Here is a 14,752-nt window from a genome sequence, read left to right on the forward strand (position 1 = left end):
CCTGTCAGCAGCTGTACACAACCAACCATGTACAAAGATTCCTGTTGCCCATTTGTCATGCAAGCATGCAGAAATCCAATCATCTTCCAGGAAAATACAGTGCATTGAGGAAGGTGAAGGGTACAAAACAGTCCACTATCTCAAAATAGTGTACCTCTTATACATTGAATGACGTGCAGCGAGCAGACAACTGCATAGACCGTATTGGAAAGACTCTTTTGAAATGTCATAGGCCGGCATTATTAACATATTGTTGGCCAATGTGTTAGCCGTCACAGCAAACAAGTCTCAGCTCAAACAGTCCGCATCCTGCTGAGCCTACAGAGCAAGATAGGCCAGGGAGAGTAATGGCTTTCATCAGCAGGTAACATTAGTTGAGGAGCACTTGTTGTTCAAAGGCTTGCGGCATTTATTCCGAGTCAGAATTAGACAACAAGCAAAGTCAAAGGGAGGGCGCGCAACCTGTGTTCCGCAGATGTTTTCTAGTTGCAAGCACGCTGCTAAATTACAATTTTGAGAAGTACTTGAGCTGATAGCTCCTGCCATCAACAGAAAAACACCTGCTCTTTTTGTATTAGGACTCAAGTTTCACGGGGTGTGCAAAATGCACCCTGCAATTGGGATAGGGGTTTTTGAATTGCTTATTTGCCCCGAGTTAAATGTGTTCACAAACAGATATTCATTAATTTTCAGAACGGTTTATCCTCATAAGAGTCGTGGGGGGTGCTGGAGCCTATCCCAGCTAAATACAGGAACCAGATGGGGGACAGCCTGAATCGGTGGTCAACCAATCGCAGAACACAAGGAGACGGACAGCCATTCATGTAGCTACGAGCAATTTAGAGTGTTTAACCAGCCTATCCTGTATGTTTTGGGGATAAGGGAGGAAAGCGAAATCCTGGGGAAAACCCACGCAAGCCTAGGGAAAACATGCAAACTTAGATTATTTTTTTATTTTCAAAATACAATAGTCAAAGCTAATTATCTCACTGTCTGCAAAGGGTGAAATCAGACTTCTGACAGGGTAGCTGAAAAGCATTGCAGACAAAACAACTTCAAACATTTAGGTTGAAACCACTTTTACACGTCACTTGGAATTTATACGAGTAAATTTCTTTTCTGCTTTTATCAGGAAATAACTGAAATTGGAACAGAGGTAATCCTGAAAAGCCTTTGGGTGATTTTGCACAGACTCACCAGCTGTTGAGATGACAAAAGTGTGGAGGGTGCCGCCTCCCCGTGTTAGCACTTTAGCACTGCTGCAGCCGCAGTAACAATGCTGACACACACTCGGCTTTAAAAAGAGGTCTCAACGACAGAATGTGGTGAACCCAGAGCCATGGTAGCCGCCGTGATATATACATAATACTCTTGGGGCAGCAGCTCACAATGTGCACTGCTGCACAGGTGACATTAGGGAATTGATTAATAGACTAATGTATCCTTAAGCCTGTGCCAATCATGTAGGGTCCACTGCTTACAGACAGGCAGATCTAAAGACATTTTGGTGTGTTTAGTTAAGGGATTTCCTGAGCTGCTGAAGGACACTGCACTGTTTCATGCTCCCCCAGGCAGTATTGATTCTTTTGTCCAGGGTTAGACCTGCTATTTTCTTATTTTAAATCAAAAAGAAAAAATAAACGGGAGAAAGAAATCATGTAATTTTGATGGATATTTATTCAAACTGAATGTGGCCAAGACAGAGGACATTTGTAATCAATGTAGGAATGTTTGGAGATTATTGATGCAAAAGAATGTCAACAGTAGATCCTGATTAGTGTGTTGACAAATATTGATCAGAAGAGACGTACTGATGTAGAAAAGCTGAATTTAAAACATTCAATAAAAATGAATCTGGTTTGAAATAGCATTTGGTGAGGATACAGTAGATGCACAGAGAGGTCAGTCATTGTCTATTTTTGGCATCAGTGGAACAATAAAAAATACATTAAAATATAAAATCAGGAAGTTTCCCTTCAGCAAAAAGCAGGAGAGGCATTACACATTATATTACATCAGCCTTGTACATTCTACTAAATTGAAATTGTTTAAAAAAAAATTCTGGCACTATTGTGTTAATACAGTGATGGTGCAGTTATGCTGGTGAGAAAAGTGTAGTCGTTGTAGTGTCAGTCTGGCAAATGAAAGTGTCCTTGCCAACACACTGGGGGATAAGAGCCCGATCTAACAGTGGCACATCACAATTTGAAGATAAATTCGGCAATAAAGCCTCAGCTGCAGCAATCGCTCAAAGGTCAGAAACCCAAGTGTTACAGAAAATAGGCATTTACAAAATATGAGAATTTACAAGGCCACCATGTTTAAAATACGTGAGTGTTTAGTTAACATGAAAACAATACAGTGTATAAAATAAGTGAGTGTTTAGTTAACATGAAAACAATAGTGTTTAAAATATGTGAGTGTTTAGTTAACATGAAAACAAGTTCAGCAGGTGGAGTGGTTTTGTTAAAACCAGTAGCTGGTGTGCTGGGGAAGGGAAGTTCAAATATAGCCAGCACAGGAACATTATAAAACAAAGAAATGACTTAGATTTGACCTTAAATTCCCACAGAGGGTATCCCTCTCTAAATTAAATATGCATAACTAATATTTCAGTTTATCAAATCTAGCTTTTCCCCCATCAGTGCAGTAGTATAATTATGACTCTAATTCTAATGCCTAATTACAGTATGCGACATTTCTTTCCCCATCTGACCATGATAAAAACTCAGATGTGTCCTTTAATCCCTCCACGGGAGAATAAGTGATGAATGAGAAAAGTGACATTCTCCATCTTTTTTTTCTTCATTAGTACGGCTCTGATTTGAGACGTCGGTATAGGCAGCATGTGAACACCATCCCTATGATCTGCATATTCAACAGCGATGGCAAAAGAAAAGAATTACTAAATTTGTTAATTTACACTTGTAAAGCGTGATTAATCTTACCTGTACACAGGCAATCCCAATGCCCACTGCACCAATGATTTTCAGGTGGTCCTGAATGAATTTCTCCAGTTTTGATATACAGCCACCCTAAATGGAAGAACTCACATCCTTATGCTTGCGAGCACTAATGCACAAGTGCAAACAGATATTATGTTTAGAATTTAGATGAATAAAGGCACAGGGCCTAACAGAACCTGGCACGGACCAACCTCAACCTTGTAGATGTTGGAAGGGTGCCCCCCACGTCCACACTTTTCAGATGGAGTCTTACAGCAGCTGTCAGGCACCACCCTACCATTTCCATCGTCGGAACGGATCCAGACACTCTCCTCCCAGTCGGATGAATTGTTGCTCCCACAGCACTTGAACTGATGGAGGGGACAGACACAGAATACATAATCGTATATTAAGGGCGAAAATGATTTGGCGGCAGACTTCTGATAGCCGTAGATTGAAAATGATGCCCAATAAACCACCTCAAAGTGAAACGCTGAGATCAAAACCTCAAATTGACATATTACCAGTTTGCTTCTAGGTGTAAGGGCATGAAAGTACATGATTAATGAGATACAAAAACAATCTATCATATCTCTCCTGTATATATCTACTTTATTTGATGTTTTGGCCAGTTTTTACTGAAAATTTCCGGGATTTAACAACATCATTATCAGGAGTCATGACATTTTTATGGCAAATTGATCCACAAAAAAGTATTGTAAATCTAATACGAAAACATGCTACTTTATCTCACGAGTGTAGCTTAGATTTATTTTAAAGTTTGTGCCGGAGTTGGGTCACATTTACCTCCTGTTGCAGCTTATCCACAGCACTGGTAACGTGCTCGTGAGTCTTCTGTTCATACTTCTGGATCATGGTCTCCCTCAGGTTCTGCTTCAGCTCCTCATTTAACTGGCCACAGACACAGATAAATGCAGATCCAACTCGCAATGCAGCCACATAATTCATCTCAGTCATGCACGGCTGACGTTAACAAATTAGTTGCAACTTCTAATTTTTCCGGAGATGAGATTAGTACGCTGTCGTCATCATACACATGGTGGATTTCAAACCATAAACACATATATAGGTATATGTATATGTATACATAATATATATATATATATATATATATATATATATATATATATATATATATATATATATATATATATATATATATATATATATATATATATATATATATATATATATAGTTATGTTTTGTTATCTTGAACGCTCTGTGGCGTTGTAGGGGAGGTCTAAAGGGGCTCAGTTTCTATGGCAACAAGCCAGTGGGGAAACCACTGTAAATCACAGCATGACAGAAATATCAAGGGAATGAATGATGGGAGGAAATATAAAAGACAGAGTGATATTAGAGAGGAAGGGGGGATAAAAAAAAGAAAAGGAAAGAGCCAATGGTGTGCACACTTGAGGAAGTCAGTTGAAAACAGCAATTAACCCTTCATGCGCAAATGATGATCTATATTTTTTCAACCCTTATCCAGCACTCTATCAACTCACTGGCTGCCCTAGACTTCCAATCCATTAGGAGGAGCGAATAAACGCTGGGTCATCCCAGTTTACATGGTCAGTTAAATGAAATGGACATCTATTGCAATCAATGACATACAATGAGTTAAATACAATTTTAAAAAATATAAAGTGTTACATGAATTCATAACCAGTGTGCATTTCTCCTTGTATTTGTTTTGATTTCCTATAGTGTAAAAAATTTATAAAGTTATTTATAGCTATAAGAAATATGAAAAAATAATAATGATTAGTAATTTAAAAATATACATATATAATAATAGCTTATGTTTTTTTAAATGACCATAAATTGTCACTTGCCTTATAAAGGGTTAAATGCTGTCCAATGTAGTATCCACAGTCCTTAAATTCTTTTGCCTTGATTGATCTTTTTTCTTATTTTGGCATTTACTGAAGTGCAATTGAAATTGATTCCAATTATAAAATAATACATTCAATATCAACAAATCATCAGTTCTAATTCAGTCTAACACTAAAATAATCAGTTGGACCCTCCTCTTGTAGAGAAACTGACCAGACAGTGAACACCTGGTATTTGGCGTCCCCAGAATACTCCCGAATAACTTTAAGCACACGCCAGTCACATCTTTGTCTGAATTCTTTTTCCAAAAGCAAGCGCTGGCCTCTGGTGTCCTAGGTTGTGTATTGCAAAAAACAAATACCTTCACTAGAGAAGCATTGTACAGCCATGAATCCTTTATACAGGCCTCCTAAGATTAGTTTCACCTTGTGAACATTGGCATCTTAATTTTGAATAAGGCACAATAACATGTGCATTCATGTTTAAATGTAATTTCAATTTGTTTTTACTCCCCTCTATGAGTCAAATAGTGGAAAAGCTGCCCTTCTTTAGGATGACATGTTGAGTACAGCTAATGTAAGTAAAAGAGAAGAGAACTAAAGCTAGAAATATCACCCACATCCACCCACAATGCTTCATTCTCCTATATAGAGGTACTATGACTGCAGTATAAGTTATGACAATGATGGATGGTGGTGGTGAGTAAAACATCGCCTGTGCACAAGCATGTGTGGTTTATGCAAAGCGGCAGGAAGGACAACGATGCGCTAAAAAAGACATTAACGTGTTTGTTGACAACACAGTGAAGAATGTCAAGCTTAAAGACGCCTGTTCTCCAGGGAGCATCTAATAGCATGTCTTATTTCAAATTGAATGGGAAAAGATTCAGATCTAGGAATAATAAATATTTAAGAAGGGACTAAAAGAGACCTAGGTTTAGAGAACATGGTAGTCAATGGAAGCTATGCTAATGGGAAATAATATAAGGATTTATGCATGCTACGTTACTTTTGTTGAAGGAAAACAACCCCTTTTCAATAAAATCCTCTTGTTATTTCCAACAAATCGTAAACATCAAAGAAGAAAAAAGGAAGATCCTTCCTCCCATCAGCTGTCAGGCTTTTTAACAAAACAAATGGCTGAGTGTTAAGACCTACCGTATGCATGCATGTACATCTATGTGTATGTATGTATATATGTGCTTTTATGTGTGTATATATATATATATATATATTTCAGCAACACGTTTATATATTTATTCATGTATTTGTTTATTAACTTACTTATTACCTATCTATTTATGTCTAAAATGCCTTTCCTATTTCTGCATCCTCACCCTCTTGCTACTGTGACAACGAAGTTTCCCGAATACGGGATGAATAAAGTTATCCAATCCAAGACTAACATGATTGAAGGCCACTCGACAGCTCGCCAAATGAGCCTCACCGAGTCTGTCAGTGATTGTGAAAACCCTTTTCATGAGACGTTTAACTACTTGTTTTCATGGATGACATTTGACTTGAGAAAAGGAAAAAATGTCAGTGGTTGTATCCAGACGTTCATAAACACAGAATTTATAATGTGCCCTTTTAAAGTCACATAAAACCTTTAAAGCCTTCAGATTTGCCAGGTTGGGAATAATATCGGGTAACTTAATGCAATATGAATGGAATGAGGAAAAAACACCTGCAGTGAGCGTCATGATAAACTGTGCTGAAGAGGGCTGTCAGCTTTTGTTACAGTCCACATTTAATACAGCAAATAAGCACAGCAGCAGTGTGTTCAGCATCTAGTGAGCAGGAATTTTCTCTTTTGGTATTTGTCTTTGTTGCTATTTCTGCCAATTCGTTTTTACTGTAAATAATTCCAGTTTGATGTGTTTGTAATTATTTACATATTGGAACAGGCTGGGATTTACTTTCTGCAATTGGGCTGCCCTGTCAGGATGAGCAATTTAATGCTCATTTTAATGCATTACTTCATAAAGTCCATTTTTTGGGTGACATGTTCCAAAAACTGGTGGGACTATTTGAATAAAACAAAACAAAATCCAAATGAAGCCACCATGTTTAGATTGATATTTTTCAGTATTTCATTACCTGTCGATAGTAAATATAAGCCAGGACACCAGCAAGGATCTCCAACAGGAATATACATAACAGCAGGACAAAATACTGGAAAGAGAGAAAAAAAATACATATTTTATGCCAACTGTTATTTAGGCTCGGTGATGATCCTAGAAAAAAAGGGACTGCGGTCAGTCTGTGAAATATGAATGCAAAAACTAGAAGATTGCCAAATTGGAACATATTGATAATATACTGTAGAACCCATTCAAAAAATGAACCCAAAGATGAGTAAGTGTGACAGAGAAAGTGTTGTTGGCTGCAGTGGCGTCTGACGGCATCTTAAAGTTACAGATTAATAAGTACCAAAATGACTCACAGGCCTACGTTTCAACTTCCTACCATCTTTGTCTGATTTTACCACATCACACCAAATTTTTCGACATTTGTTTAGTTTTGTCTCCCTTTTTTTCCCCTCAAGCAGGTTATTGCTACTTCCTCTTACAACAAACAGGTTTGTGAATGAGGGAGATTTGCAACTTGGAGATATGTTTTCCCCTTTATAGCCAACTGAATGTGTGCATCCTCAGACTCCTGTCACTCAGAGGCACTATGTGGTTCACACGCACACACCTATATTAGTGCCACAATGTTAACTTGTCTCTTTGAGACAAATAGAAATAGAATATATGTTACACTCTTCTGAGTGCCAACACTTCAAAAAGAAGCGATCAAAAACTCACGAGTGTGCACCGCAAATGGGCTGTAAAACGAGGAACCTATCATCAATAAATCATCCGCTATAAAGTTGAGCTCTCGTTCACATTGACTTCAGCTTGAAGCAATTGTATAGATTACGATCACCCAAGGGGAAATCCAATTTATATTCGGCAATATGACCAAAAGAGAGCACCTAGGAGAGATATTAAGCGCGCTGCGAGGGAAGCTCGGAAACATGGTTACCAACAAAGGGTGCCAAAATGAAGCTTTTCGATATTAAAGGGAAGCCTTAACAAGCAACTGTGACAGGATTAGACGAGGCTGTTGGAACCACACTTAGATCCTGATGTGACCTTAACAACTGTTAATTGTGTCAGATGCATGTTCAAACAAAATGCGAGTTTTGCGGTGGGCACTTTCCGATGTCGTGGTACAAAGGAGACATTGTTCAGGCCCAAAGGAATCCGACAGACTGGATCAAATCTTATTCTCAGGCAAGCTACCAGTAGCACCTTGGTGATCGACTTAATGAGCACCCCTGGTATAAGATATAAATAAATGATGGTCAAACAGGAGTTTGCCATCTCTGGAAGGAGCACAGGTAGAAAGCAGTATTATTTTCTCATAAACATAACATTGGATGGTGAGTGTACAATGTTTACTACCCTGTGGGTCAGAAGAACAAATCAAATCTTTCTTCTTTGGAAAAATAATTTATGGTTTAAAGCGGAAAGTGTTACAGCTCTACAGTAAAGAGAAAGAGTCGTCTTGTAAGGACTCAAACCTGTGACATTTAGATAATACAACTGTATATCAACAATCACTGCTGCTCATGTTCTCCTCAGAAGACAGCTTGAACTCTGGGCAAACACAGGAGCCCAATGAATCAGCTCTTTCCACCCTGATGTTTGTCCTTTTTAACAATCATGATAGCATCTCACCTTGTGGACAAGTTCATTCCATCAAAGTGATTCATCAGCCTAATCTTAGCTCTTCAGGAAGAATGGGGCATTTGAAAATACACAAGCTTAGTGGACTTATTTTACAGTTTATGCAACAAAGTCATGTTAGCAATGTTTTCTCCACACTCAAATTCCATTTAACAACTGTTTCTAAGCATGGATTCCCTGTTTGTTTGGGCTTGTTTTAAAAATATATATAAAATAAATCAATCAGTCCTGATGGATGTGGGGAAAAAAACTGCCCTAAAGCCTATTTGTCCGTACTTTGCGAGACCTATAGCATCTGCCGGAGGGCAGCAGCTGAAACAGGTTGTGACCAGGGTGGTATGGGTCCCCGACAATGTTCCTAGCTCTGCTGAGGTAAGGAGGGCTGGGCTGGTTTAGTGTCCGAAACTAGATTTGGGTATAGACAGAGTACTCAAACATTTGCAGGCCACTGTATTTCTCTAAATGTCTCCCATTCATGTACCCTGAATCTTGTAAAAAAAAAGCTTTCCCAGGATAGCTGGGAGAGCTGATACACAGCATATAATTGCACTGTGATATTAAATTTTGTCACTGATAACGGGCCCCTACCCATAAACTCATGTGGCTTGAAATTTAGCTTTTTAAAGCAACATCAAAGTTACCATGATGCAGAACCCTGAAAACATAGACGACAAAACCTATCAGATGAATTGGATATAATTCATGATTGAAATGCTTCTTCCATTCCATTAGATTTAAGAGTTGATACCGTGGTAGTCTTGTGGTATTGATGTTCAATACAAGTGCACAATGTGGAATGTCTGACACAGTCTCTTACCACTCGCAGTAGACTCCTCTGTTCCTTGAAGGTGGCACAGCATCCCAGAACGCCTGTTACCATGACAATGGCTCCAGCTAGGACCAGTATGTAGGCAGAAGCAGCATATGTCATCGAGGGGAGAAGGCTGATGTAGTCGCTCTTTTCAACCAAAGTCCAAACACCCACAGCCATCACAACGCCCCCAGCAAGCTGAAAGAGGCACACATGAGTCAGATCTCGAGAGGAGGAGGCGCCCGACGCTACTGACAGTCAACAAATGAATGACTTTTTACTGAGATGCTCGGGATTCATCTAAACATGCATCTTATGCTGAGGAATTGCTGTAATTCAGGTGATAGACTGTCGCTGTCACTGTGAGTGACAGCTAATGGGAGCTTCCACACAAATATATTCTCACCATTAGAAAGTAAACAATTGACTTTTATAATACGACATCAAGGAATTACTGACAAAACAGGGTGCAAGAAAACAATCAACCAAAACATGTAGTTATCCGTTACGATGCAACAGTCATGGTCTGAGCTACTTTTGAACATAATGTTTACCCACAAATACATATAATGATCATTATGCAAATATCTAGTGTATCAAAACATTAATGGTATAAATATCGTTTGGTGATGTGGGACACATTGGTCAAATCTTTTGCCATCTCCTGAGTCTGTGTCCTAGCAAATTGGAAAATTGTAGAAATGAGTGTACATTAATGTGTTAAGTTGAATTTGATTTTTTTAATTTAACCCGTTATGCAAATTTATAATAAAAAGAACAATACTTTTTACCATATGTTGATATATTCTGATGGAACATTCATCTGAGAAATTTTGAATTAGGTATTTTAATAGGGGGTAATCCATTAGACAAAATAAAATCATATTTCACAGAGTAAATGATGAATCAATAGGCACCATTTTACACAGTCACGGGTCACAGCTGAGATGTAACCTATCCCAGAGCTCACTATATATGTGCAAGAGAATGGGAAACCTCTGACTGGCCGCCAACCACTTGCAATAAGAACTATAAACCAACAATGAAGGATGAATATGTGTATCAGTCTTTACAATAAAGGCCAAATTAGGGGATTGTGGTGTCTCTTTGTTCTCACAAAATTAAATGATATCTATACACTATTGCCTAATCTGATCTAGGGCCTCAAAATAAAGTATCCAGCGACCCCAACTGGCTATGACAAGTAGTAACTCGAGTATTGGTTCGTCTCAGAGGTATGGAAACAAGTACATTACAAATAGAGATATTGCATGTTATTTGTTGAATAAACAAAGACATCTTCTCTGCACCCAAAATGACATAGACTATACATAGAGCCCTTTCAGGCCGTGCGTTCTATGTGTGAAAATACGGTATAAATATATATAAATATACATATATATATATATATATATATATATATATATATATATATATATATATATATATATATATATATATATATATATGAAACCACAACAACATAAGAATCTACTAACTATGTTCCATGTTAATTGAATGCATTTACATTAAGCGCAAAATATTGTATTTTTAATAAACTGCTACTTCTGTAGTTAATCACATCATAATTAGAAAATATTACCATTTTGAACAAAAAGCACTTACTAAAATTAATTTACAATATCGGTATTATTAACAATTAGTACTTTTTCAACATTCACAAAAAGCCTACCAAAAATGCTTTGTTTACAAAGTGTACTGACATTTTGAACCACAATCAATGAATCATTTTAGCCAATCCCAGGCGAGTTCACACTCCGACAGCTGTTAGACAAACGGATGATCAGAAGCACAGATGAACAGATAGAAATACAGATGGCACATTTAAAAATGTGTTTAATAAATAACAAGTTTGAAAGCTTTTAAAACACTATAAGTGTTAGTTTGCACTATTTAAAATGTTGTTGCTTTGCTGCATTTGATTACTAAAATAAAAGGGCAAAATGAAATGTTTTAATTGTTCGAATTTAAAGACGACAATTATGCCGACATGAAATAATTGCACGCAAACTTACCCAAAAGAGGAAGTTGAATGTGATCAGTAGGTATTTCAGGCAGATGGTGCCACATGTTTCTTTCTTCTCTTCTTGTAAACCCATTCTGAACAATAAAAAAATATATTACAATAAATGTCAAATTTGTGCACATGTGGTTTGTTCTTTGAATAAAGCGAGCCTCAAAACCAGGAGAAATTTTTCATTATTGTTGCTTCGGTGAAAGAGCTTCACCACTTTACTGTGTGGTTGCATACATGACTCAGAAATCAAAGTGTATAATAATTTAAACAGGGCAAATGGTTTGGCACTCTTGTGTATTAGTCTGAATAGTCTTTCAATACTGACTCAGGGTAATGTCTAGAGAATTCATGATGGCCTAACCCCACCTTGTATTTGCTGATTTGTTACACAAGATCAGACTAGCCCTGCTCTGGCTGCTGCCTATTGACTTTCTTCCCCTCCTCTTTGCAAATTTGGTTTGCTCAATTCAGAGAGAGCACGTTCGTCAATTTGTTGCCAATCTGCTGGAGAATGATCGACACTCTTAGCATGTGCCTGGAAATTAAATGCAAGCAAAATCTAATGGGGTTTTTCCACAGTTATTTAGTTTCAAAGAAGATACAGCTGAGTAAAGAAAGCCAAGTGTTTGTTTCAAGTCATTGCCAGCATAGTGAAATTAGAAAGACAAAGCATATGATTTAGATTACAAATGTTGAAAACTATTGCTGTTTAACAATTTAAACAAATATTTAAGTGAACTAATGGTAAGAAAACAAGTAAGATAGTGCCATGTTTGTCTTTTTTATTAAACTGACCATGCAAAACAAAAGGTAAATTATAGACGATAATCCAACGACAAAAACCCTGCCTCGTTCCTAATGGATACTTTTATTTATCGAGTTCACACACTTATAACATAAATATAAGCGACAAACAATTGAAGTCATTGCTTCTCCATCCATTTTATGTTTTTGACAATTAGTTCATGATATAACAAGAGGCATACTGCAAAAAGTCAATTTAATAAACTTTACAAACATAATAATGCTACATTTTAATTAAAAAATCTTAAATAATATTATACCAATCAAACATTTCATGGACTGTGGTCACGAAAGTGGAATACTATTTTTTTTAAATATATAATCACTTTGACTTATTCACTGTCAGCCCAAATCACAGAATATACTTTTTGTAATTAGCAAAAAAGGAAAATAGAGGTCTAGAAGCGATGAAATGATGCACTCCAAAGCGATGGACCACCTTCATTTTACATAAGATCTTTATTTTTTATTTTTTCAATGTTACATTTTCTTATAAATATTTTACTAATTCCATTTTTTATAATTAATTTTATTTAGAATTATTATTATTATTATAGTATTTTTATTTTTATTATTTACTGGCTTTTGAATTTTTTTTTCTCTACTATTGAAACCACATTGTGCACTGACCAAAGTTGGCTATTCAAGTAACCCAAAACATACTGTAGTATCAGAAAGTTCAGCTAAAATGCTAATAAGAGTACTAATCTGACGGTAATCCAAGAATCCGAAATTTGCGACGAAATAGCAAGTATATATTCTCAAATCCTTTATATCGTGCAGCCAAATATGAATGTTTCAAAACGTTTATAGACATTTTTGTGTAATTACTACAGGGGGTAAAGATGGAGAAATGTAGGGAATCGAGTAGCCCGTGTCTGTGAGGAAATGTCCGGTCCGCTGATTTACCTGTGATTTGTGAGAAAGTCTTGAGAAAAACGTGAATCCTCTTTTATACCCTTTATTTTTTGAAGTCTTCTATTCCCTTTTTGTACTTTACTTCCCAAAAATGTCGAATAAAGGTTAACTATTTTCCCGTCGCGACCACACAAACTCCACCCCAGGATCTCTTCCGGGATACTGCGTCATTTTCCTATCCCGGGGCTAATTTAAATACCAAAATACCAAATAAACACAAACCCCCAAAACCTGGATTGCAATTATTTGATTTTTATTTTTGCTGTAATATTAAAATGTAAAAAAAAAAACATTACTAACCTTGCTGGTTTAGTTTAGTTTTGGTGCTTGTCTTGCTGGTGTACAACATGTGATGGATTTTCTAGTAATATATATATATATATATATATATATATATATATATATATATATATATATATATATATATATATATATATATATATATATATATATATATATATATATATATATATATATATATATATATATATATATATATATATATATATATCATTATCATTATTACATCAAAGCCTCTTGTACAGAAGTGGCAAACACGCGGCTCTCGAGCCGCATGCGGCTCCCAGCCAAAATGAATGCTTCTTATCGCATTTTGTAATATACTGTGACATTTTGCCTTATTTCATGTTCCTCTTACTCATATTCTCTCTTAAAACACTCAAATTCATCAGTCGCCCAAATAAAAAACAAATAAAAATATATATTTTAAAATAATTTGGCAGATTCGATTTTTTTATGCTGCTACTGATGTAAAGTGTGGTTCTTTCACTCTCACAGTTTCAAATTTTGTTTTTTTTTGTCTTGTTCACCACACAACGCTTGTAGAATTTGTGTGGTTCACTTTTTTCGCCACTAGGTGGCAACAGTACCATGAAGCATTAGGAAAAAAATATAATCTCCAGTTTGTGAGTTTGTGATGCATTCCCCAAGGACTATACATGACTAACCTTTTCTTATCATTTAACCAAAAATCTTTCATTTTCTTCCAATGGTGCAAATGACAAGGTATCAACAGGAAGTAACCCCCCCAAAAGGGCCAAAATCCTTGGGAATTTCTGCTTTAAAATCAACAGGGAGTGAGTGACCCAGTATGTCCCAGACCTCCAGTCTAGGAATGACCCCAGACTACCTCAAAATGTGCAGGAAGTCTCAAAATTAAAAAGGATGTGACCAAAAATGCAAGCCATGACACTCATAGACATTTGTTTCATTTAAACTGTGGGGGCTTGACGGTGAATGCTCATGACGTTCAATCCATTCTAACTAAGAGAAGGAAAATGAACATACATTTATTCGTCCCCTCCCTGTCACAATGGATTAGTTGTCTAACTCCATCAATGGTAGCCAATGAGTCAACAAGGCCTTGAAATGCCCCAAAATAAACTGAAAATGACAAAAAATCTACAACAAGAACATAGCACCCCTATGCAATTTCTCCAAAAAAATAACATTTTCTAGTTAATCAATAAATTGATGAGCAAATGTTCACAAAATAACTAAATAGTACACGATGGAAGAGATTTTGATTTCCTTGTGCTTTCTTTAAATGGGATTCTCTACAATAGTGAAAATCTGCTTATAATTATAGAAATAAAGTTTCGACTGTTATGTAAATTTATGT

At 36.5% G+C, this 14,752-nt stretch overlaps 1 protein-coding gene across 1 annotated transcript; it reads right to left on the minus strand.

The window, feature by feature from the left end:
* Window positions 1-1,659: 1,659 nt before the first annotated feature.
* On the minus strand, window positions 1,660-13,260 carry LOC144068273 (CD151 antigen-like). The gene is made up of 8 exons (XM_077592669.1): window positions 13,102-13,260; window positions 11,387-11,471; window positions 9,357-9,548; window positions 6,903-6,977; window positions 3,753-3,857; window positions 3,158-3,316; window positions 2,949-3,035; window positions 1,660-2,868 (listed from the first exon to the last, which is right to left on the minus strand). The coding sequence occupies exons 2-8, from the start codon at window positions 11,468-11,470 to the stop codon at window positions 2,809-2,811; spliced, it is 762 nt and encodes a 253-aa protein (XP_077448795.1). The 5' UTR covers window position 11,471; window positions 13,102-13,260; the 3' UTR covers window positions 1,660-2,808.
* Between the last annotated feature and the right edge of the window lie 1,492 nt (window positions 13,261-14,752).

This window comes from Stigmatopora argus, chromosome 2, assembly GCF_051989625.1.
Source record: "Stigmatopora argus isolate UIUO_Sarg chromosome 2, RoL_Sarg_1.0, whole genome shotgun sequence".
In the NCBI taxonomy this organism is placed as follows: Eukaryota; Metazoa; Chordata; class Actinopteri; order Syngnathiformes; family Syngnathidae; genus Stigmatopora; species Stigmatopora argus.

Excerpts from the sequence above, each read along its gene's own strand:
- LOC144068273 (XM_077592669.1), bottom strand. The coding sequence starts at position 11,470 with ATGGGTTTACAAGAAGAGAAGAAAGAAACATGTGGCACCATCTGCCTG. Across the intron at positions 3,317-3,752 it reads TGGATAAGCTGCAACAGGAG|TTCAAGTGCTGTGGGAGCAA; the intron begins GTAAATGTGACC and ends CCCCTCCATCAG. Across the intron at positions 2,869-2,948 it reads TTGGGATTGCCTGTGTACAG|ATCATAGGGATGGTGTTCAC; the intron begins GTAAGATTAATC and ends TTGAATATGCAG.